Below are 25006 nucleotides of genomic sequence, written 5' to 3' on the forward strand. Positions count from 1 at the left end.
CAGTGACCGAGTGTTTTTAAAAAGTTTATGAGTGTTAAATATATATACCAAGATGTATTGGTAAATCAGTGATTTATTTATTATAAGCCCCCAGGACCCGGCCGAACCAGAGGTTATTCAAAATTAAGCGTTGTGGTCCGCACTTGCTTTTTTAATAAAAACATTTGCAGCAGAATTGCGGATCCACCAACAAGTTGGGGCAAATTGTTTAAAAAAAGCTTTTTACCTTTGGCGGGGTCCCTGAGGAACCCCCCCCACCATATCTGGGGGGGTCGGGGTATTCTGAAGATGGCTGCAAACACTTCCTGGTTGAAGTGTTGGCAGCCAATCAAATTTTAGTAGGATTTGCGAAACGTTCAATACAAGTTTTGTTAAAATTTTGTGGAGCAAAAATTTGTCAAGCAGCGCCAAGTTATTCGCAAAACAAGACATGCTTTCCTTAGGGAAACTTTGGTCCTACCTATAACTACCTACTGGCAACCGGCAGAAGCATTAGATACATATGTATACAAGGCAGCTGTGTCTGCCGAAAGCGTTATGCCATTCTTGACAGATTAAATAAAAATACATAAAGAAGAACTGATCCCCATGAGTGTCTGTGTTTACGTGACAGCATGATCTGGTAAGATATATATATTTATATTCTCAAAGATGAACTAGACATGCATTGTAGATGTGACCTCATACATTAAATCCCTTCCTAAGTCTTTGTTATACGTTTTGTAACTGTTTTGGTCATTTAAAAGAGTAAACGTAACCCCATTACCCTCAACATTCTCGTTAGCCTTCAATATGAAGTCTTGTTTCAATGTGCTGTCTGCCATTTCGCAGCTCGCCACCACATTTTTACAACTGAAAACTGACTTTGCAATGCAAATTGCCCTGCTGAAACTTATTTGTAAAGTATCAGACAGTTCAGGTGTAAAAAATATTTTGGGGGCATAACCATACCACAATTGTCCTTTTCTATAATCATGTCTACGAACATCAATAGTTGTTATCTCCAATACTGTTGGCATAAGTCATTTCATATTTAGTTTTCGCTTCCACATCCAGTTTTGATGGATTGCAAAAGGGGCATTTAATTACCATTATATGTGTGATAGTGCAAGAATATATATTTATTTTATTTATTTATTTATTTTGTGTATTTTATAAAGCACGCAGCGGCCCCAACGGGGCATCCCGGCGCTGAAAACTCTGACAGCCGGCTGAACAGGGTCGGGGTAGCAGTCTAGGAGGAAAAGAGATGGGTTTTCAGGGATTTGCGAAAAGCAGGTTCTGCTTGGCAGTTGCGTAGAGCCAAGGGGAGCTTGTTCCAGTGTTGGGTGGCACGGACCTCAAAGGTTTTTCCGCCTGCACGGGATCGCTTAAATCGGGGAGTTTCTAGGAAAAGTAGGGAGTTGGAGCGTAGAGCCCTGGTTTTAACGTATGGACGTAAGGTGTTTTTCAGATGGGCTGAACCGCTGCCTTTGGATGCACGGAAGGCCAGCGTCATTGCTTTGAAAACGCATCTCTTTGCGATGGGCAGCCAGTGCAATTTGCGGAGGTGAGGAGAGATGTGATGTCTAGCAGGGATTCTCTCCACCAGCCGTGCGGCGGCGTTTTGGACTGTCTGTAATTTGTGACACAGGCCGACCGTGATGCCAAGGTAAAGGGCATTGGCATAATCAAGATGGGATATGATTAGTGCCTGGATTACAGTCTTACGGCAGTCCACCGGCAGGTAATTAATGAGCCGTTTGATTGTTCTAATTTTAGCGAAGCAGGAGGCTGCGACTGTTTGTACCTGGGTGCTGAAACTGAGATGGTTGTCCCAGCGAACTCCCAGATTTCTCCCCGAATCTTTAGGCATGGGGGCTTGGCACAGGTCCTCTGGCCACCAAAGGTTGGAGTCCAGGGGAGAAGGTGAGTTAAAAAACAGGATCTCCGTTTTACCTGCGTTAAGACGGAGAGAGTTGGCATCCATCCAATGAGAGATAGCTCTGAGGCAGAATTTCAGCGGTTCGAAAGCAGAGGCGGAGTGGGTATCGAACGTGAAAAGTAGCTGAATGTCATCAGCGTAGGATGTGGATTTAATTCCTGTCTGAGCAATCAGCTTGGCCAGGGGGGTGAAATAAACATTAAACAAAAGCGGGCTTAGAGAGGAGCCCTGTGGGACTCCCCATTTGAGTGGTCTGGCTGAGGAAGTGAAGGGAGGGGTGAAAACTTGTTGTGTACGGCCGGACAGATAGGATGATAGCCATTTCAGCACAGAGCCGCCCAGCCCTAAGTCCTCCAGCCTTCCCAGCAGGATCTTATGAGAAACGGTGTCGAATGCTGCTGAAAGATCCAGCAGCACTAACACCGCCCTCAACCCTCGGTCGAGCGTCCACCTCACAGAGTCGGCCATTTCAATAAGGGCCGACTCCGTGCTGTGGCCCGACCTAAAGCCATGCTGGGAGTCGTGGAGAAGCCCTTTGGACTCGATGAAGTTCGCCAGTTGGGAGTGGACCAGCCTTTCCAAGATCTTAGCTGGGGCGGGCAGGAGGGAGATGGGCCTGTAGTTGCTGGGAAGGTCGGGGTCCAAGTTGTGCTTCTTCAGAATGGGGACTAAGGAGGCATGTTTCCATTTGGTAGGGAAGTTTCCTGTTCGGAGGGAGTCATTCCAGATGTGATTTAGGTAGGGGTTGAGTAGGTGAATCACTTTTTTGTATTCCTTGGCTGGCCAAGGGTCGTTTGGCGAACCTGATTTACATTTAAGTAATTCTGTCATAGATTCAGCTTCCGATATCACTGCAAATTCAGACATGAGGGGCGGCGGCTGTATAAGAGAAGTGGAACGCTCGTCATCTCCTTCACTGATGGAGGGGGTAAAAGATGAATAAATGATCTCAATCTTGTCCTCAAAAAATTGAGAAAGTTTATTGCAAAGCGCCTGTGAGGTGGGCTGAGATCGGGTCAGTGCAGTAGGATCTGTGAAAGATCTAACAATGTTGAAGATCTCTCTGGCGCCGTTGCTGGCGAGTTTGATTCGGGAGGCTAGAAAATCCCGTTTATGCTCCTCTATCATTCTCCGATATTGTTTAAGGGCAGTTTTGTAGAGGGTTTTGCTGTCTGGAGAGTAATTCTGTCTCCAATGGCGTTCAAGAGATTTACAGAAAGCCTTTTTCTGCCGAAGTTCGTCGGAGTACCAGGGGGCTGATGGTGCCGTCCTGTAGGATTTAATCGGTTTAAAGGGGGCCAAGGCATCTAAGGCCTGTCCAATCCATGTGTCCAGATAGTTGATAGCTAGGTCAGGGTCAGGTGACGGACAGGGTTGTGAGTTGTTGAGGTGTTTCTGGAGCGCATCCAGGGTGACGCGACTCCAGTTTCTGCCTGAGGATTTAGGAGTGATAGAGGGTCTGGTGGGACGGGGAGAGTCGATCTCAAAGGAGATAAAGAAGTGGTCCGACCAAGTGACCGGAATGGGAGGGTCCGCCCGGATGGAGGGGAGATTGGAACAGATTAGATCCAGTGTGTGACCCGCTTTATGCGTGGGTAGGGTTATGATTTGGACTAAGTTGAAGGCCGCTAGCGTGGAAATGGAGTGGCTGCTATGCGGACAGGATTCATTGTTAACATGGAGATTAAAATCTCCTAAAGCGGTAATGTTGGCATAGCGAGTACTAAGCTGAATAATATAGTCCGTCAAGGCCGGTAGGTGCGATAGATTGGAGTGAGGGGGACGATAGATGAGTATTCCCAAACAGGAGGAGGATGGGGAAGTTTGGATGCTAAAAGGCAAGCCTTCTATACAGTCAATGTGGTTGAATGGGGGAAAGGTAGCCATCCATATGGATTTATGGATTAGGGCAACACCGCCTCCCGATTTACCATTAGGTCTATTAGCGCAGCTAATACTGTAGCCCTCCGGTAGGGCAAGGGAGATGGCGGGGTTCGTGGTGTCATTCAGCCATGTTTCCGTTAGGAAAAGCAAATCCCAGTTGTTGTCTCGGAGGGACTGCCAGATGTCGATGGCATGTTTGGTCAGTGATCTGCAGTTGATAAGTGCAGATCTAAGGGTCAGGGGGGGTGAGCACCCGAAGTAGTGGCCGATGTTGGGACAAGAATTGGATGGGTTGTTAGGCCTGAGGATGGGAAGGTGAAGTGACAGAGCGAGCATACATAGTTCCGGCACTGAGCGTCTGAAAGAGAGCACGGATGTGTCGTGCAAAGGGGGGGTCTTATGGACAGCAAATCTGTCCGAGTATAAGACGTGGTATTGTGGCTGGAGGATCGGGCAGGGGGACCGGCCCCGGTCACGTCCAGATCGCGGACGAGCGCAGACGAGCTTGCCTTATGCGCGCCTTTGGCGCGCAATTGTCGCGCCCGCTGCGCTTCCGGTTACTGCACATTTTTGTCGTGGGAGGGCGATGGAGGGGGGCGTGGCCACGGAGGTGGGCGTGTCCCCGTCAGGGCATGGGGAATGGCGGTGGCAAGCTCGGCGATTTCGCCCTTGCAAACGCTCGTTTTGGTCAAAAATGAGTGCCTGCAAGCAGCAGTAAAGAGACCAAGTAAGTGAGGGTTGGATTTAAAAATGCAAAATTTCCAAGTTTTAAAACACACAGAGAATACAATTTGTCACGCTGCTCCCGGCTGTGCCTCAGGAGTTGTTTAGAGTCTGTCAGCGCGCTAGCAATCAGCGCGCCTTTTAAGACCTAGCGGGGGGCGTGGCCACGGAGGTGGGCGTGTCCCCGTCAGGGCGTGGGGAATGGCGGTGGCAATTATGTGTTCTTACTAAATAACATTTAGTTCATAGTAAGAGTGAGAACATTGAAAGGCTATTGGAAAACATTATTGTTTGACTCACAAAAAGTGTCCTCTGTAAGCAGCCCTGTGGATAGGCAAGTGACCAGACTGTTTCGGTACATTGGCATCAGCCCCATAATCCAGGAGCAGAGATATTGCATCTGGGTTTCCTCCAGCAGCAGCTTCGAATATTATGGAAGCACAGTCAGAAGCCTGAGAAAGAACATTAGCACCTGTTGGGAAATATAGCAAATGTAATCAAGCTGGACATTTAATGAAAATAAACCTCATAATAGTATTACTTAAAGCATGAGAATTAAATTGTACACTTTAACAAAAAAGTGGTTGGCCAGCATTTGAGCAAAGTCAAGTTGACAATAAATCACATTTCTTCACTTTATTAACTAATTCAGGGCTAGAAATATATCAATGATGGAGATGTATTTGGACAACACTGTCACCTTCGCAATATCATTATATATTTTATTCAGTGGTTAATTTGTAAAAAAAATTGGTAGGGCTCTCGTCAGTAAGCAGCTTGCACCAGCCCATTTCTCCTGTTTTGTCAAAAACATAAGTGAAGGGGCTCTCATCACGAAGCTGCTTGCACCAGCCCATTTCTCCTGTTAGCACCACCTAAAACAGAGCCAACTGCTAATCATGAAATTGGGGAGAGGGTGTGGCATTATGACCAGAGCTCCAGACTTTGGAGCTGGGGAACCAAGGGGATATTATCAAGAAATAGCGATATTTATCGCTAAGTAGGGTTAGCGGCAATTTTTTTATCGCCGCGCATTACGGGATTTTATCGCTGAGATAACGTGCTATTAGCAACGTTTATCTCAAAAGCGATAACATTCCCGGCGATAGCGCCAAAATCCGTGAATATCGCTAAGAATACAGCGATATTCACGCATTATCGCTAACAGGGTCTTAGCCATTATATCCACCTCCCATTGGATATAAGGGCTAAAAACTGGTCTGGGCAGGTGTTAGTTTTTGGAGATATTTGCTCTTAGCACGAATATTTCCATCGATACGCCTATGTTGGTAATAGGCGATAGCGATGTTAGCGACTGCTTTCAGTCGCTAACAGGTTGGTTACGCCCACTTTGCATGTCATTAGTGATAAATATCGATGACCTGCAAAGCGGGCCCCAAACCGCTCACTATCGCCTACAAGCTGTCGCTAACTGCTGTTAGCCACAGCTTGCTAATAGGGCGATAGTATTATCGCCGCTTAGCAGACGAAAACGGCTGCCAAAGCGGCGAAAATTGCCTATCGCCCCCCTTGATAATATGCCCCCAAGTTCGAGTCTTGGAGTTGGCTCTGATTCTGGGCAAATCACTTAATCTCCAGTAAATTAATATGTCCTTAACTGGTATTCATGAAAAGCGGTCATGTTGCTAATTAAGGGCAAGTGCTGAGAACCTAAAACCACTGGCTCAAATTAAGCACTGGTTTTAATATGATAGTAGTGGTTGTTCTGAAGCCGATACCTTGTGGGATTTGCCTGCCACCCAATTTATGCACCCCAAGTCAAAGTGAGAGTGCATTATGGAGGTGAAGGGCAGTTATCACAAAGATAATGCCCTCTTAAACACTAATTATTAACATTATAATCTCATCATTGAGAGAAGTAGGATTTAATCGACAAACTCATTCAGCTGCAGAATAAAAGAAAACTAAACAAAAGTCTGTGCAGTTGTCAGATGTACTAGCAAGCAATGTGTACCGTAAAATGAGCTCCACAACAGCAGCAAAAACATCACATAATTAAGAATGATAAAAAGTAGAACTTTACTGCCAGTTAGGGCCCTCTTTCTGAGTGAGCTGATTGGAAGCACAGCTTGAATATTCTCTTGTGTCTTCTCTGATCCATACAGGCGGGACACATGATATAGTGGCTGACATGCCTCAAGACAATAAGTGGTAGTGGTCCCTTTGAGAGGGGACAGCACATGAAATGTAAGATGACATGCATTTGTGAAGCTAGGGTTGGTGCAGCAGACAGAAAGACAGATATTTCTGTGCACTTGTGTGTGGCAGCTCTCACTACCAGGCACGGCCCGTGTAGGGCATTACACCGGGCGGTGATGTCAGGCGGGGGAGGGGCAGGGTGGGGGTGTTGTAAAATGCCGGATATGGACGATTACAGGTAAGTACCGGAAAAAATTAATAAAATGAATTTCGTTCGGTGCGCTGCATCGCCAAAAATGATGCAGCATGCAGCAAAATTCGGTTTTTTTTTCGGGACTTACCTGAAATCATCCATATGCCGCATTTTACAACCCCCCACCCTGCCCCTCCCCCGCCTGACATCACCGCCCGGTGTAACGCCCTACACGGGCCGTGCCTGCTCACTACATGTGTTGTCATGGCTTTCCCCTTTTTCTGTAACGCATATTCCATCAATCCATCAAGAATGCCACATATGTGTCACTAATGAGCCATTACCATGCAGTGATAGACCTCACACCATTAAGAACCCCCAAAAACGGCAGGAACTATTAGGAAGGGATTAATAGCATGTCATCAACAATGCCTACAAATATGCCACTGATTGACAGCAGGGAGGGCCACAAGTCGGCCCAGGGTGCCTTAATATATCAAGGGCTACCATTGCTAATCACTGCACAGGGCTCCTGACACACAAGCATACACTCACAGACAGACCCATAAACCTTTATTCTGGCATGGCTATCAATACTCATCTGCATGGCTCTTGGCTTCATGGCTCCCAACTTCATGATTCCATGCTCCGGGCTCGGCATCTCATGACTCGTGGCACCTGCTATTAGATCAGCCCTCACCCAGCTATTTTATAAGAAACAAAAGGAAGCTGTCATGATTGACTGCTTCCACTTGTCGTGACCAGGTCCACAAGTTCCAACCTAATGAGGAGCTGGGTTAGAGCTGCTCCCCTTCTCTTATGTATCTGCCCTGCCTTTCACGGCTTCCGATATGTCTGATGATTAAGAAGGCCTCGTAGGCTCCATTCAATGGCATGCGTTTGGGTTTGCCCCTAAAGAATATAGCATATGTTGTTCATCTTAAACCCCTAATTTACTGGATAAGACTTTCATCTAGCAAGGTCTTATATCCATGTAAGAATGCATTCTCTGAACTGTAAAGATTGGATCTAAGATGTAAATTACCTTGGTTTAATTATGTCAAGTCCTGGTTTTACAAGCTGAACATCAGAAAGGCTTGGGACAATCCTGAATCTATCACCAAGGCAACTCTGGAAAAACTGAAATTAAGGTGTTGGCCACATATGGGTGAAAGGTGGCTTGTGGAGTCTAGCTCAGGAAGCTTGACAGCAACATTTCTTGACTTTAAATGTACACTGGACTAACTTTGAACATTTGCTGGACAAGAGAGATTCGCCAGAAGCGAGGTCATTATTCTTAAAATTCCGACAAGGGTTTCCAGTTTTTGGAAGATATCTGGTCTCCACCAATCACTACATTGGACCTAGCATTAAATAAAACAAAACTGCTATTCAGCTTCTTACCCTTTTGTATTAAGAGTTCTATGATATCTCGATATCCATTTTGAGATGCCAGTGCCAGCGGTGTCAGCCCATAGGAACTGCGTGGGTCGGGATCAGCTCCAGATAGAATCAGGAGCTGTACGATATCCTTGTGTCCCAGCCGCGCGGCTTCATGTAGGGCTGTCCTCTCATTGACACATCGCAAGTTTACATCTGCACTGCAGCTTATTAGTGAAGAGGCAATGTCATATGATCCATGGTGGATGGCTGGAAGGTGAAAATTGAAACTGACATTATTTTAAGTTTTTTCACAACTGCTTATTACAAGTAATTCAGATTGAAAGTTGCGTAATAAATTCTTTGCTATTTGTATTCAATGGGCATCTTACATTTTACTTGCTTATGTAAACCATAAAAAAGCCACTATGAAAAAAAGATAAAGAATACTATGGGCCTTGTTATGTGCCCCTTGTACATGCACCTATTCATACTGAAGCTGAGCGTGGTGGCATTCTGTGAAACAGGGGATTTGGGTGCTCATGATCAGTCTCAATGCAGTTAAGAAATGTGGGACCCTATTATGTATATATGATGTATAGGGCGCACATTCGCTGTTGGCGCCTGGTGCACCTTAAAACAGGTGTGCCGGCGAAAGCAGGGAAAGTGCGCCCTAATACATAGATTTCACTGCACCCAAGAAAAGCCGTAAACTCAAGGTGCCCTGGGGCAGCTCATTCACGTGAAATACGGAGCAGCTTTAAAGAAGCCGCTCCGAATCTTTTGGAGTGCAGGGGGCAACCTGCCTGCACTTTTAAAGGGGATTAGAGATCCCCTTGCATGCAAGTGTAGTCAGTGACTGCACCCGCCTGCAAGGGGATGTCAGGGGGGTCCATGGGACCCCCTTCACCCTTGCCAGAGGGCTGCTCATAGGGGGCACACTGACAGTGGGCCACCTTTTAGGTGCACCTCCTGACCGCTGCTTTGCCTCTGGGCCCATGTCTGTAATATGGTTGATGATGGTGCAGAGGCAAAAGTATTCCCTCACTTGAATGGGTCACGCCCCCATGCAAATGAGGGAAAGCCCTCTGAAGGTAGCACTGGTGTTTTAAGTGCGCCAGTGCAATCAGTATTACAGAAGGGGCCACACAAGTTTCTGCTGCCCCTTATGTAATACCAAAGTGCCCCGGGGGCACGCAAAGCAGACACAAACAGCTGTTGTCCCCCTAGGGCACCTTCTGTAATACAGCGCGTGGTATCTTCAGTGTGTGGTATTTCACTCACAAACCTTCAGAGGCCTGATTCAGAGTTGGGTAGCAATGGAAAATCATCCAATTTTTCGATAAGGTGCTAAATCATATGTTGGAGAGCAGAAATCACCAGCATAATTACCTCCACCACAGACATTGTATGGCATAGCTAATATACCAGCAGAGTCTCTCCCACAGGAAAGCCCTTCTACACAACATTATGCACTTTCTCTTCCACCTGGAGGAATTTCAATTACCACCCAAGACAAACTCTGGCCCTAATAAACTACCACAACCATATTCAAATTTTTTTCCATCCATTTCTGTAGTAAAGTCCATATCAAACATCAATTTATTTAAAAAAAATACACAGAATAGTAGGTATGTTAATACTTCAATTCCAAATGTACATTTTTATTTTGGCTTTTGTTGAAAACCTAATTTATTTGACCTCACTTTTAGTTGTTAATGTAAAAGCACCTCTGTTTCACAATATAACCTTAGTCTAACTGGCAGTATTAGAAATGTAAATGTGTATATATATACACTACAACTCCCAGCGTGCAGTACATATTGAACTTACCTGTTACCAATTAAAGAGCGTTATAAAAACAAACAGGCTGTAGTAAGTGGCTTTTCTGTGAAATCTGTGCCGATACAATGCAATGCCTGTGACTACGGAGTTCATAACTCCGAAACGCGCAAGGCAAGAATGAATTTCTGAGGAATACAATGTTTGTTTCCCCATAATAATCCGGTTTTGAGTGAATGAAATGAAAGTAGCATTCAAACGTGTGTGGTTACCCATAGCCATCCCAGGGCTAGCGGCAGATTAGCTTAGCACTTAGCAAAATTCAAGGGAAGAGATAAGTTTTCACTTTCTTTCGAAAGATCAGATAATCAGACTCTTAACATATGTATAAAGGAAGAAGGTTCCATAGTTTTGCCATGTTATAAAAGAAGAGGCGGCCCCCACTTCGAACTATTCTAATTTACGGGACTGTGACCAGTTGCTTATTTTTAGATGTTAGGGCTCTGTTTGGGCGGTAGAGCTGGATGAAGAAACGCATCATAAGAGAGTTTGTACCAGAAAGTGCTTTATGAGTGATGCAGAAGGCCTTAAACTAAACACATTCTTTAATAGGGGGCCATCGGAGGGTGGCGAGAGCAGGTGTGGCCGACATACGCTTGGGAATGTTCAGCAGCAGGCGGGCTGTGCAGTTCTGTACAGTCTGCAGTCTTCTGCTCGTGGGGGGTGGAGCTCCAATGTATAGGGCATTGGAAAAGTCAAGCCGCAACAGAATTAGTGCTTGAACAACAGCCTTTTGGCGACAAAAGGTAGCAGGGGGAAGATCTTTCTGATCAACCTCAGCATTCCATAGCAACTGGCTGTGACCTTTCGGGCCTGTTCTTTAAGGTCTAGGTTGCGGCCCAACCACACACCCAGGCTCTTAATATGTTCTTTGGGTATAGGAGCTGGACCCAGACACCTGGGCCAGAGATGATCTATATTCAGGGGGGCTGAGTTGCCCAGGAGCAATAACTCAGTCTTTGTCCCATTGAGTTTTAAATATGAGTTGTCCATTCATTTGAATACCTCTCCAAGACATGAGGCTAGACCTGGTACAGAGCTATCGTGCGGATTGATGGAAACAACCAACTTGGTGTCGTCAACATAAGTAACTCTTTGTACCCCAAATGTCAATAATATATATATATATATATATATATGCGCAGAACATCCAGCTCCCACAAAGTAAAACTCCACAGGAAGAAGGCACAGGCACAGGTGGCTTCAGGAAACGGCATCACTTTATTCGATCATGTCGCCCCCAATCCCAGGTACAAGAAACGTTTCAGCCTACACAGAGGCCTTTCTCAATCTAGTTTGGCGCCATTATTTAGGAACGTTATATATCCCATCCCACTGGACCTAGCAATGGAAATAGAAAACACATTTCTGGTATAACCATTGATCCCATAGCCCAACAAATGCATGTGTGTGTAACTGTGCAATACAGCTAAAGGTCTGACATATACCAGGTCCATCATAACGTAATAATAAAAATCACGAAATATGTGCACATGACTGGTAAACTGTCATAATGGAGCAGACAGATTGAATAACACTTATGCAAAGGGTTACGTCACAGTGGGAATATTATAGACAAATAAAATCAGCGACCAAACTCATAATCCTGTAAAGTCTGTAAACTTAAAATGTGTAAACAAAATCCGTGCTGCTTGTTTAAACCGGAATTAACCGTCCAGTATATCAGGCATTTGAGTCCCAGCAGGCTCCTGTGAGCCGATAATGTTACTTCCATTCATCGCGTCCTTTGCCCTCAGCTGCACATGATTGCAATTGTTGATACGATTGCCTGCCACACGGCCATAAATATATATAATCACACACAAAGGTTACCCTCAAGGAAGAGCCACGCAGGTAAGTATTACTCCCGTTTCTTTCTTTATTAATGGAGGCTGCAGTTAGATGAAGGCGGAGAACTGATCATCATTCGTCTTTCCGCCAGACGCGTTTCGGGTCTGTAACCCTTAATCATTGGCGTGATGCTCAAACAATAAGACAACATCGTATGATGAATTTAAACTCCGCCAGACCGCCAAGTGGGCGTGGTTGCTCCCGCAGCCTTCTGGTAATGGTAGTTTACAAAGTATTCCTCAAGTGAGTTTAGTCTTTATGCGAGCCAGTAAAAAGTTCAATAAACCTCACAGTGGAGTGATATGCAGTCCGTCGCAGTCCGCCCGTCCTCGATCCCGTGTACGGCTGCTGTTTCACTTCCGTGACCCCCAAGGATGACAGGGTGGTGCATACTCCGCGGCTGGACGGCCGCGTATATATTGTCGCTCCAAGGTTGTCCACCTTTGAGTAGCACACGAGCAGCAGCTTGATTTATGTATAGGTGAGGACGGGGATCCGCTTGTAGATGCCGCTCCGTAATGGATCTGCCTGAAGCGTTTCGAAGCTCCATATGCTTCTCTTCAGGGGCTTTAACGGAAGCGTTGTGCGCAACCGCTAACCCACTTCTCCATTTTCCATATGACACACCCACCAATACGGGGCTCAAATGAGACTGTGTATTATGGGAAGTGTGGTGCGGAAAGCACATAATGAAGTCCTGTATGGACCCCGCAAGTGGGCCCATCCTCGATCCCGTGTACGGCTGCTGTTTCACTTCCGTGACCCCCAAGGATGACGGGGTGGTGCATACTCCGCGGCTGGACGGCCGCGTATAAATTGTCGCTCCAAGGTTGTCCACCTTTGAGTAGCACACGAGCAGCAGATTGATTTATGTATTGGTGAGGACAGGGATCCGCTTGTAGATGCCGCTCCGTAATGGATCTGCCCGATGCGTTTCGAAGCGCCATATGCTTCTCTTCAGGGGCTTTAACATAAGTGGTGTGCGCAACCGCTAACCCACTTCTCCATTTTCCATATGACACACCCACCAATGGGAGGCTCAAATGAGACTGTGTATTATGGGAATTGTGGTGCGGAAAGCACATAATCAATTTGGTTCCATGTTTAAATATCGATTACAAAAATATAGTTTACAAAAATATAGATGTAAAAATATTGATTACAAAAATATCGACTCCCTATACTTAAACAGGTAAGTACAATAATATCGACTCAAAAATATAGATGTAAAAAATATAGATGTAAAAAATATCGACTTTAAAAAATACTATAACTTAAATTAAATAATTAAATAATATTAATATTATTAACAAAATAAATTACATTACATTTCTATTTTAACTATTTATAACAAATAAACTTAATTTAATCAATATAAACTTAATAAATGTGTACATATACATATATTTTCTTAAATACATTTTATTATTATCTTTATTTAATTAATAAACTTTAATAATTATATAAATATAAAATAAAAACATATATAAAAAATTTTGAATAAAGTAAAATTTTCTATATTTAATTAACACATAAAAGTATTTAAAAATAATAATACATACATTTAATAAAAAAATTACAACATTAGTAGTTAAAACATTTGATAGCGAAGGGGTCAAAATTACTATTCCCACTCCAAAAGTTGCAACAGTAGGGAAAGCGCTGGATAGCGTAGGGGTAAAAATTACTATTCTCACTCCAGAGGGTGCAACAGTAGGGAAAGCGTTGGATAGCGTTGGGGTAAAAATTACTATTCCCACTCCAAAGGGTGCACCAGTAGGGAAAGCGCTGGATAGCGTAGGAGTAAAAATTACTATTCCCACTCCAGAGGTTGCAACAGTAGGGAAAGCGTTGGATAGCGTAGGGCTAAAAATTACTATTCCCACTCCAGAGGGTGCAGCAGTAGGGAAAGCGCTGGATAGCGTAGGGGTAAAAATTACTATTCCCACACCAGAGGGTGCAACAGTAGGGAAAGCGTTAGATAGCGTAGGGGTAAAAATTACAATTCCCACTCCAACGGTTGCAACAGTAGGGAAAGCGCTGGATAGCGTAGGGGTAAAAATTACTGTTCCCACTACAGAGGGTGCAGCAGTAGGGAAAGCGTTGGATAGCATTGGGGTAAAAATTACTATTCCCACTCCAAAGGGTGCAACAGTAGGGAAAGCGCTGGATAGCGTAGGGGTAAAAATTACTATTCCCACTCCAGAGGATGCAACAGTAGGGAAAGCATTGGATAGCGTAGGGCTAAAAATTACTGTTCCCACTCCAAAGGGTGCAACAGTAGGGAATGCGCTGGATAGCGTAGGGGTAAAAATTACTATACCCACACCAGAGGGTGCAACAGTAGGGAAAGTGTTGGATAGCGTAGGGGTAAAAATTACTATTCCCACTCCAGAGTGTGCAACAGTAGGGAAAGCGTTGGATAGCGTAGGGGTAAAAATTACTCTTCCAACTCCAGTGAGTGCAACAGGAGGGAAAGCGTTGGATAGCGTAGGGGTGAAAATTACTATTCCCACTCCAAAGGGTGCAACAGTAGGGAAAGCGCTGGAAAGCGTAGGGTTAAAAATGACTATTCCCACTCCAGAGGGTGCAACAGTAGGGAAAGCGTTGGATAGCGTAGGGCTAAAAATTACTATTCCCACTCCAGAGGGTGCAACAGTAGGGAAAGCATTGGATAGCATAGGGGTAAAAATTACTATTATCACTCCAAAGGGTGCAACAGTAGGGAAAGCGTTGGATAGCGTAGGGGTAAAAATTACTATTCCCACTCCAGAGTGTGCAACAGTAGGGAAAGCGTTGGATAGCTTAGGGGTAAAAATTACTATTCCAACTCCAGTGAGTGCAACAGTAGGGAAAGCGTTGGATAGCGTAGGGGTAAAAATTACTATTCCCACTCCAAAGGGTCCAACAGTAGGGAAAGCGTTGGATAGCGTAGGGGTAAAACTTACTATTCCCACTTCAAAGGGTGCAACAGTAGAGAAAGCGTTGGATAGCGTAGGGGTAAAAATTACTATTCCCACTCCAAAGGGTGCAACAGTAGGGAAAGCGTTGGATAGCGTAGGGATAAAAATTACTATTCCCACTCCAGTGAGTGGAACAGTAGGGAAAGCGTTGGATAGCGTAGGGGTTAAAATTACTATTCCCACTCCAGAGAGTGCAACAGTAGGGAAAGCGTTGGATAGCGTAAGGATGAAAATGACTATTCCCACTCCACAGGGTACAACAGTAGGGAAAGCGCTGGAACCCAAAACAATAAAAAAAAAACTATCACATTTTTTATTAAATTTTATTTCCAATATAAACATAATTAATATATACATTTATATATATTATTATTAACAAAGATAATAAAAAATATTTAATTACACATTATTTAACACTATAATATCCACCACACACACCTAAATATAATTACACAATTACATTTAATATTTACTAATTATTAATGAAAATTAAAGTGTTTTTTTAATTAATTAATTAATTATTTAATTGACAGCTTTCACACCATATACACTTATAAACACCACAACACAAACCTAAAATTAATTACACATTTACAATATACAATTATTAATTACTAATTAATTAATGGTAATTAATTTATAAAGTATTTAATAATTAATCAATAACAATTTAATTACTTCACACCATTTACACATATAAACTCCAATACACACACCTAAAATTAATTAAACAATTAACATTATTAATTATCATAATTAATTAATCAGCATAATTAATTAATAATTGATTAATTGAAATTAATTAACACATAATTATTAAACAATTATTAATAAATTTACACATTAATTAATCAATTAATTTTATATACTTAAATTACTTACCACCCTATTCCCCTATAAACCCACAACCCGCTACGGAACTAATAACACAAAATTCAACATAATATACATTAATAACTAATAAAATTCTACAACATATAATAAAATGACAAACAATTCTCATTAAAAACACTAAAGTACATAACATTATTAAAAAATCGATATTTTTGTAAACTATATTTTTGTAAACGATATTTATTACAACTATATTATTGATATCGATATTACTTACCGGTCAGTCGATATTCTGGTCAAACTATATTTTTGTTGTCGATATTTCTTCAAATCGATATTTCTGCGGGGATATTTATGTCAGACGATATTTCTCCGTCAATATTCCTGCTCTGCACCAATCAATTCCTGTATGGACCCCGCAAGTGGGCCCGTCCTCGATCCCGTGTACGGCTGCTGTTTCACTTCCGTGACCCCCAAGGATGACGGGGTGGTGCATACTCCGCGGCTGGACGGGCGCGTACAAATTGTCTCTCCAAGGTTGCCCACCTTTGAGTAGCACACGAGCAGCAGCTTGATTTATGTATAGGTGATGACGGGGATCTGCTTGTAGATGCCACTCCGTAATGGATATGCCCGACGCGTTTCGAAGCTCCATATGCTTCTCTTCAGGGGCTTTAATGGAAGCGGTGTGCGCAACCGCTAACCCACTTCTCCATTTTCCATATGACACACCCACCAATGGGAGGCTCAAATGAGACTGTGTATTATGGGAAGTGTGGTGCGGAAAGCACATAATCAAGTCCTGTATGGACCCCGCAAGTGGGCCCGTCCTCGATCCAGTGTACGGCTGCTGTTTCACTTCCGTGACCCCCAAGGATGATGGGGTGGTGCATACTCCGCGGCTGGACGGCCGCGTATAAATTGTCGCTCCAAGGTTGTCTACCTTTAAGTAGCACACGAGCAGCAGCTTGATTTATGTATAGGTGAGGACGGGGATCCGCTTGTAGATGCCGCTCCGTAATGGATCTGCCCGACGTGTTTCGAAGCTCAATATGCTTCTCTTAAGGGACTTTAACGGAAGCGGTGTGCGCAACCGCTAACCCACTTCCCCATTTTCCATATGACACACCCACCAATGGGAGGCTCAAATGCGACTGTGTATTATGGGAAGTGTGGTGCGGAAAGCATATAATCAAGTCCTGTATGGACCCCGCAAGTGGGCCCGTCTTCGATCCCTTTTACGGCTGCTGTTTCACTTCCGTGACCCCCAAGGATGACGGGTGGTGCATACTCCGCGGCCTGACGGCCGCGTATAAATTGTCGCTCCCAGGTTGTCCACCTTTGAGTAGCACACGAGCAGCAGCTTGATTTATGTATAGGTGAGGATGGGGATCCGCTTTTAGATGCCGCTCCGTAATGGATCTGCCCGACGCGTTTCGAAGCTCCATTTGCTTCTCTTCAGAGGCTTTAATGGAAGCGGTGTGCGCAACTGCTAACCCACTTCTCCATTTTCCATATGACACACCCACCAATGGGAGGCTCAAATGAGACTGTGTATTATGAGAAGTGTGGTGCGGAAAGCACATAATCAAGTCCTGTATGGACCCCGCAAGTGGGCCCGTCCTCGATCCTGTGTACGGCTGCTGTTTCACTTCCGTGACCCCCAAGGATGACGGGGTGGTGCATACTCCGCGGCTGGACGGCCGCGTATAAATTGTCGCTCCAAGGATGTCCACCTTTGAGTAGCACACGAGCAGCAGCTTGATTTATGTATAGGTGAGGACGGGGATTCGCTTGTAGATGCCGCTCCGTAATGGATCTGCCCGACGCGTTTCGAAGCACCATATGCTTCTCTTCAGGGGCTTTAACGGAAGCGGTGTGCGCAACCGATAACCCACTTCTCCATTTTCCATATGACACACCCACCAATGGGAGGCTCAAATGAGACTGTGTATTATGGGAAGTGTGGTGCGGAAAGCATATAATCAAGTCCTGTATGGACCCCGCAAGTGGGCCCGTCTTCGATCCCTTTTACGGCTGCTGTTTCACTTCCGTGACCCCCAAGGATGACGGGTGGTGCATACTCCGCGGCCTGACGGCCGCGTATAAATTGTCGCTCCCAGGTTGTCCACCTTTGAGTAGCACACGAGCAGCAGCTTGATTTATGTATAGGTGAGGATGGGGATCCGCTTGTAGATGCCGCTCCGTAATGGATCTGCTCGACGCGTTTCGAAGCTCCATTTGCTTCTCTTCAGAGGCTTTAATGGAAGCGGTGTGCGCAACTGCTAACCCACTTCTCCATTTTCCATATGACACACCCACCAATGGGAGGCTCAAATGAGACTGTGTATTATGAGAAGTGTGGTGCGGAAAGCACATAATCAAGTCCTGTATGGACCCCGCAAGTGGGCCCGTCCTCGATCCTGTGTACGGCTGCTGTTTCACTTCCGTGACCCCCAAGGATGACGGGGTGGTGCATACTCCGCGGCTGGACGGCCGCGTATAAATTGTCGCTCCAAGGATGTCCACCTTTGAGTAGCACACGAGCAGCAGCTTGATTTATGTATAGGTGAGGACGGGGATTCGCTTGTAGATGCCGCTCCGTAATGGATCTGCCCGACGCGTTTCGAAGCACCATATGCTTCTCTTCAGGGGCTTTAACGGAAGCGGTGTGCGCAACCGATAACCCACTTCTCCATTTTCCATATGACACACCCACCAATGGGAGGCTCAAATGAGACTGTGTATTATGAGAAGTGTGGTGCGGAAAGCACATAATCAAGTCCTGTATGGACCCCGCAAGTGGGCCCGTCCTCGATCTTGTGTATGGCTGCTGTTTCACTTCCGTGACCCCCAAGGATGATGGGGTGGTGCATACTCCGCGGCTGGACGGCCGCGTATAAATTGTCGCTCCAATGTTGTCCACCTTTGAGTAGCACACGAGCAGCAGCTTGATTTATGTATAGGTGAGGACGGGGATCCGCTTGTAGATGTCGCTCCGTAATGGATCTGCCCGACGCGTTTCGAAGCTCCATATGCTTCGCTTCAGGGGCTTCAACGGAAGCGGTGTGCTCAACCAGAAGGCTGCGGGAGCAACCACGCCCACTGGGGCAGTCTGGAAGAGTTTAAATTCATCATACAATGTTGTCTTATTGTTTGAGCATCACTCCAATGATTAAGGGTTACAGACCCGAAACGCATCTGGCGGAAAGACGAATGACGATAAGTTCTCCGCCTTCATCTAACTGCAGCCTCCATTAATAAAGAAAGAAACGGGAGTAATACTTACCTGCGTGGCTATTCCTTGAGGGTAACCTTTGTGTGTGAAATATATATATATATATATATATATATATATATATATATATATATATATATATATATATATATATATATATATATATATATATATATATATATACACACACATTTACAGTCTGCTGTTCCACATCAGCAATATCTCCAAGAGTGAGGCTCAACAGGTCCTGGAAGTGACAGTAGTTTCCAGCGCCGAGGCTCCCCGCGGCCGAGCGAGCCGCTATACACAAAAACACCAAGGTTGCCCAAGAGGGGAGCCTCACCCCTGTGGACACACAGCAAGCTCGCAGGTGTTAGTGCAGTCAGCTAACACCTCCCATTTCCAAATTGCCATACGCGTTTCAAGCGCAAGCTCTTGATCACTGGCATGAGGTAGCAGAACACAGGTTGGCCTAGAACACCAATTTATTTAAATATTCCCGGACCTGAATGAGGGGTAATATTTTTTTGGGACTATCTTTATCAGCATGCCCCGCAAACACGCCTACTGGGGAGGAACTGAATATTTAAATAAATTGGTGTTCTACGCAAACCTGTGTTCTGTTACCTCATGCCATTGTGAAAATAATGGGCCACTGCCTTTTAAGAATATATCTGATTTGTTATTCTTCCATGTTAAAAGACAATATTAATTTCACATCTGATTCATTATTACTGGTAATGCATTCTTCATTCTTGGTTGTCATACTGCCCCTAAGGAGAATAGATGTCCTGCTATCACGATTCACCCTTGAGATGGCTTGATCAAGGGTTTTTGTTACATACCCATGGGACAGAAATCTCTGTTTAGCCTCCTGTTGGCACTTGATTAGATTGTGTTGTTGGCTACAATATCTTTGCAGTTTTAACATTTCCCCATAAGGGATACTGGGCCATATGTATCAAGCTAAATTGCATTCGCAAACGCCGAAATTCGCAGAATTTTGGCCTTTGCAAATGTAATTTTGCCAAATGGTATGTATTAAGGTAAAATAAGGAATTGCAAAATTTGTGATTCCTTATTTTGCGATTGCATTTAAGGAATCGCAAATTTTGCGATTCCTTAAATGCAATGTAAGAAGCACCAAAAAAGTGCAATTTGGCCTTAAGGAATCGCAAATTACCACCAACTTAAATGTGGGCATGTAAGTGCGCCACATGTGCACCCATGCTTATTTCAGAGGTGCATCAGGGTGTCCTTTTGACACCCCTGCACCCTTGAAATTATTTTCAATTTGCGATTCTCAAATTGCGAATCGAAAATTGAGAATAACTTCCCATTCATTCCTATGGGCCTCCTGGCCCATAGAAATGAATGGGAAAGTATTCCCTAATTGCAATTCGCAATTTGCTAATCGCAATTAAGGAATATTAAGAAATCGCAAAATAATTGTGATTTTTTACATTCATCCCTATTTGCAATTCTCAAATAGCAATTTCTAAAAAATCTCTATTTGAAAATCGCAAATCAGGATGTTGATACATATGGCCCACTGTCCTTAAGATGTCTGGGATGAAAACCTTTTCCATGCAATATTGAGTTGCCAGCTGTAGATTTTCTATATAGCTTGGTCTCAGTTTTATTCTTGGCTACATAGAGCTGTACATCCGATAAGTCAATTCCCTGTTTATACATACTGGCTGTAAATTCTAAATTTAATAAATTGACATGATTTTTTCCGCAAACTCAAGTCACACAAAAGTGACCCATTCCATATGACAAATAAGTCATCTATATCGCATAGCCAGCAATTTGGCCTTCCCAGTCACCGCCATGCTCCCCCATGAGTGCCTGCTCCTCCACCATCCTATTTGAAGACATGCATAACTAGGTGAAAAACAGACACCCATGGCAACTCCACTTAGTTGTTGGAAAATCTCATTATTGAAATGGAAATAATTGTTTTCCCAGCACCACCTTATCATACATAATAGCTTTGCACTACGTTTGTACAGTTCAGTTTTAGTGGTCTGCTCCTAAAATAATGTTTGACCGCTCCCAGTCCATCATGGTGTCAGATGCTGGTGTATAATGATGATATGTCCAGTGTCATGAACAGATATTTTTTGTTCCAAGGCATATAGTAAATTCTTCTTAGAAAGTCACCAGTATCTTTAATAAATAATGGTAGGTTACGCACATATTGTTGTAAAAAAAATCAACAAATTGCGAGGTTTTTTCAAAAGTACTGTTCCTTGCTGATATTATCAGTCTGCCTGGTGTCGGGTTAGTGTTTTTCTGTATTTTGGGAATAAAATACAGGACCGGCATTGTAGGGTGGTCATTCCGCAAAAAAACAGAATTCCTTTGTTTGTAATAGTCTTTCATTTTCCGATGTTGTAAGATCTTTATGAAATGTATTGGCTACCTCCCTTATATGTAGTGTGTTGCTTCTTTTATAGCATAATTCATCATTTAGATGTTTGTGGGCCTCTGTTAGATATTCAGATCTAGGCCAAAGAATAACATTGCCACCTTTATCAGCGTTGGGGATTATAATTAATATTTAAACAAGACAAGGGAACCCAGGGCGCAATATGCTAAGGACCTTGGGTAGGTACTTATTTTCAAAGACAGTGGTCCTTAGACAGAAAGGAGATTTTCAAAGAATAAATATAGACTAAATAGAACTATATTATTCCAAGTAATGTCCAGCCGGACAATTTATTATCTTGATGAAAATTATCACGAGGAAATAAAACACAGAGTGTGATAAAAGTGGGACACCAGCCGATGTCCGACTAACACACTGGGGGGACACAAACAGAAGGGGAAAATAGTAGGCAAAATCGGGTCATCTGAATATCATAAATCATAAAACAGATAATCCACAATATACACATATGCATGAACAATTTTTGTCAGCTATGCATTTAGTGCATTTAGGTCGACGACGTTTCGAACCATACAAAATATCGGTTCATCCTCAGGACAGAGAATAATTGCCTAAAGAAATAACACTCAGAGTTGTACCCACTGCGTGGGAATAAATATGCCATACAATAGCAAGGAAAATAAGAGGGAAAGAGGGAAGACATAAAAAGATAAAACATGTCAGTTAATCAGACCCTTATCAAAACTGCGTATACAGTGCAAGACTCATACCATGCCAAGGTGTCGGCGGCGACGGAGTGTGATGCATACTAGATACATGCAGTGAGCTAGGAGTTGTAGGAGCGAAGTGGGTACATTTAGGGTGGCGCAACATCCCGAAAATGGCTCAGACTGGCGGGTTAAAAAGGTGGTGAAGCAGACGCTGTGGTGCGAGCATACAGATTTTGTGGTCTGTGTCAAAAAAACTAGCCACGGTGGAGGAGTGCAGGAGTGAGAGACTGTGCGAGATTGGACTAGAGGGACGGTGGCAAAGGGGCTTCCCGGTGGAATGGAGCTGAGAGGAGTTCAGCGCGGAATGCAATATCAAGCAATAGTCTGAGGAGGGAGGAAAAAGACCATTAAAACCGGTCTAGTAGCCCTTAAGTAAGTGTCGTAATTGTGGGAAAAAACTTACCAATAAGTGTGGCCACGGACATTTTTGAGGTGGTCTGTGGGGAAAGGGGAGAGGGTAAGCTGCGGTGTCAATAGTCAGGTGCACAGTGAAAAGTTTAGTGCTCTACTGAGTGAGCTTACCGGCGGGAACAATGCCCTTGTTTGATGATCTGTGGGAAGGGGAAGTAAACATGAATCATTAATGCGGGCGGGTACGAAAAGATCGTGTCAGGAGCCTTGGACATGCCGCGCTTCTGCATAGGCTTACCTGACGATACGAATTACAGGTCCACAATGGGGGTCCTAGCAAGTTTTTTTGACACAGACCACAAAATCTGTATGCTCGCACCACAGCGTCCGCTTCACCACCTTTTTAACCCGCCAGTCTGAGCCATTTTTGGGATGTTGCGCCACCCTAAATGTACCCACTTCGCTCCTACAACTCCTAGCTCACTGCATGTATCTAGTATGCATCACACTCCATCGCCGCCGACACCTTGGCATGGTATGAGTCTTGCACTGTATACGCAGTTTTGATAAGGGTCTGATTAACTGACATGTTTTATCTTTTTATGTCTTCCCTCTTTCCCTCTTATTTTCCTTGTTATTGTATGGCATATTTATTCCCACGCAGTGGGTATAACTCCGAGTGTTATTTCCTTAGGAAATTATTCTCTGTCCTGAGGATGAACTGATATTTTGTATGGTTCGAAACGTCGTCGACCTAAATGCACTAAATGCATAGCTGACAAAAATTGTTCATGCATATGTGTATATTGTGGATTATCTGTTTTATGATATTCAGATGACCCGATTTTGCCTACTATTTTCCCCTTCTGTTTGTGTTCCCCCAGTGTGTTAGTCGGACATCGGCTGGTGTCCCACTTTTATCACACTCTGTGTTTTATTTCCTCGTGATAATTTTCATCAAGATAATAAATTGTCCGGCTGGACATTACTTGGAATAATATAGTTCTATTTAGTCTATATTTATTCTTTGAAAATCTCCTTTCTGTCTAAGGACCACTGTCTTTGAAAATAAGGGGATTATAATTAAAGCTCCCTGTTTTCAGTTTTTATGGATTTTTACAGATAAATACAGTCAGAAAACAATGGGGCCCATTAGGATCACGGGCGGATCGCCACCGCCCGTATGGCGGAGGCGATCCGCCCGTGATCCGACCCCGCCCGCCACCCAATTCCCCGCCGCCATATTACTATGGCGGGGGGACCGTGGCGGACGGAAAGACCGTCTGCCGCTTTTCCGCCCGGTCAATGAGTTGACCGGACAGAAAAGGGCTTAATAAGGTAGCAGTGTCTGTTAGACACCGCCATCCATATTACTATGCAGGCGGGGACATGCATTTCTGCCACGGAAAGGCATGCGGTGTTTGACATTGTGGGCCCACTGCAGGCCCCCAGGGACTCTGGGGGATGGTGGGTGCACATGGGGGGTACCTGTGGTACTCCCCAGCAGTTCCATGCACAACATGGCAGGCACCGTGTGGTGCCTGCCATGTTGTGCATGGAAGTGCACAACCTGCCTTCCTGGCATTGTGGCGGGCGGTGCTGAGTGCACCGCCTGCCAAAATGGCATGAATGCAGGATGGGCCCACCACTGTGGCGGGCGCCTCCTAATTTCCCCCACGGGACCCCCGCCCTTATGGCGGGCGGTTCAGTTTCCCGATAGGGTGGCGGCGGACTTTGCCATCCTAATGACCCCCAATGTGTTTTCTGTCTGCATTTATTTTGAAAGCGGATGAATACAGAAAATTGTGCATCTTTTAAGGGACTCTCTTTCATTAACTGTAGCCCAATAGCTGAGAAAATGGTCTGCATGGGAAATAAAAAAACATGCATATATCAACGTACATTTTTGGTATAATGCTAGTATTTAGTGGATGTATTGTTACATAATATTTGGCAGCTTACATAGCTCGATTGCATGTGTAGCAGTTAAATAAATATGGAAATGTACAGTTTTACAACTTCATTTATACACAAAACACAAAATAAATATGGATAAATACAGATAAAATAGCCCAAAAATAAATATGGATAAATACAGACGTAAATGTTAAAAAAATAAATACCATAAAACCGGGAGCCCTAATTATAATTTGTTTCTTGTTTTGTAATTTTTGAATGAGAGTCTCGTACTTTCTTTCATGTTCTGTGTATTTTCTTTGTGATTTATTTGATTTATAATTGTGTTTGTTGATTTCCTCTATTATTTTGACACTCAAGATATCAATGGCATCCCGTGGCATCCTAGGCATGAATGTTGATTTAGGTTTGAAGGGAGTCTTCGCCAAGCCAAAGATCTCAATCGACTGTTCCTGAATTAATTGTTGAGTAGATGATGTATTGTCAGCACCAGAGCCTTCGTACTGTAGCTCTTGTAAATCAGGTATCAACTGGATATCTATTATTTGTATACTGTTGATATTATCATTGGACACTACAGT

General features: G+C 44.0%; 1 protein-coding gene across 1 annotated transcript in view; it reads right to left on the reverse strand.

The window, feature by feature from the left end:
* Window positions 1–25006, reverse strand: part of LOC144821290 (dynein axonemal heavy chain 12-like) — a 228960-nt gene that overhangs the window by 89971 nt on the left and 113983 nt on the right. Inside the window, exons 5-6 of the mRNA XM_078678155.1 lie at window positions 8289–8534; window positions 4832–5003 (exon numbers count right to left, since the gene is read on the reverse strand). Coding sequence (XP_078534281.1) covers window positions 4832–5003; window positions 8289–8534 — 418 coding nt within the window. The remainder of the gene's footprint in view (window positions 1–4831; window positions 5004–8288; window positions 8535–25006) is intronic.

The sequence above is a fragment of the Lissotriton helveticus genome, chromosome 2_2 (genome assembly GCF_964261635.1).
Source record: "Lissotriton helveticus chromosome 2_2, aLisHel1.1, whole genome shotgun sequence".
Lineage (NCBI taxonomy): Eukaryota > Metazoa > Chordata > Amphibia > Caudata > Salamandridae > Lissotriton > Lissotriton helveticus.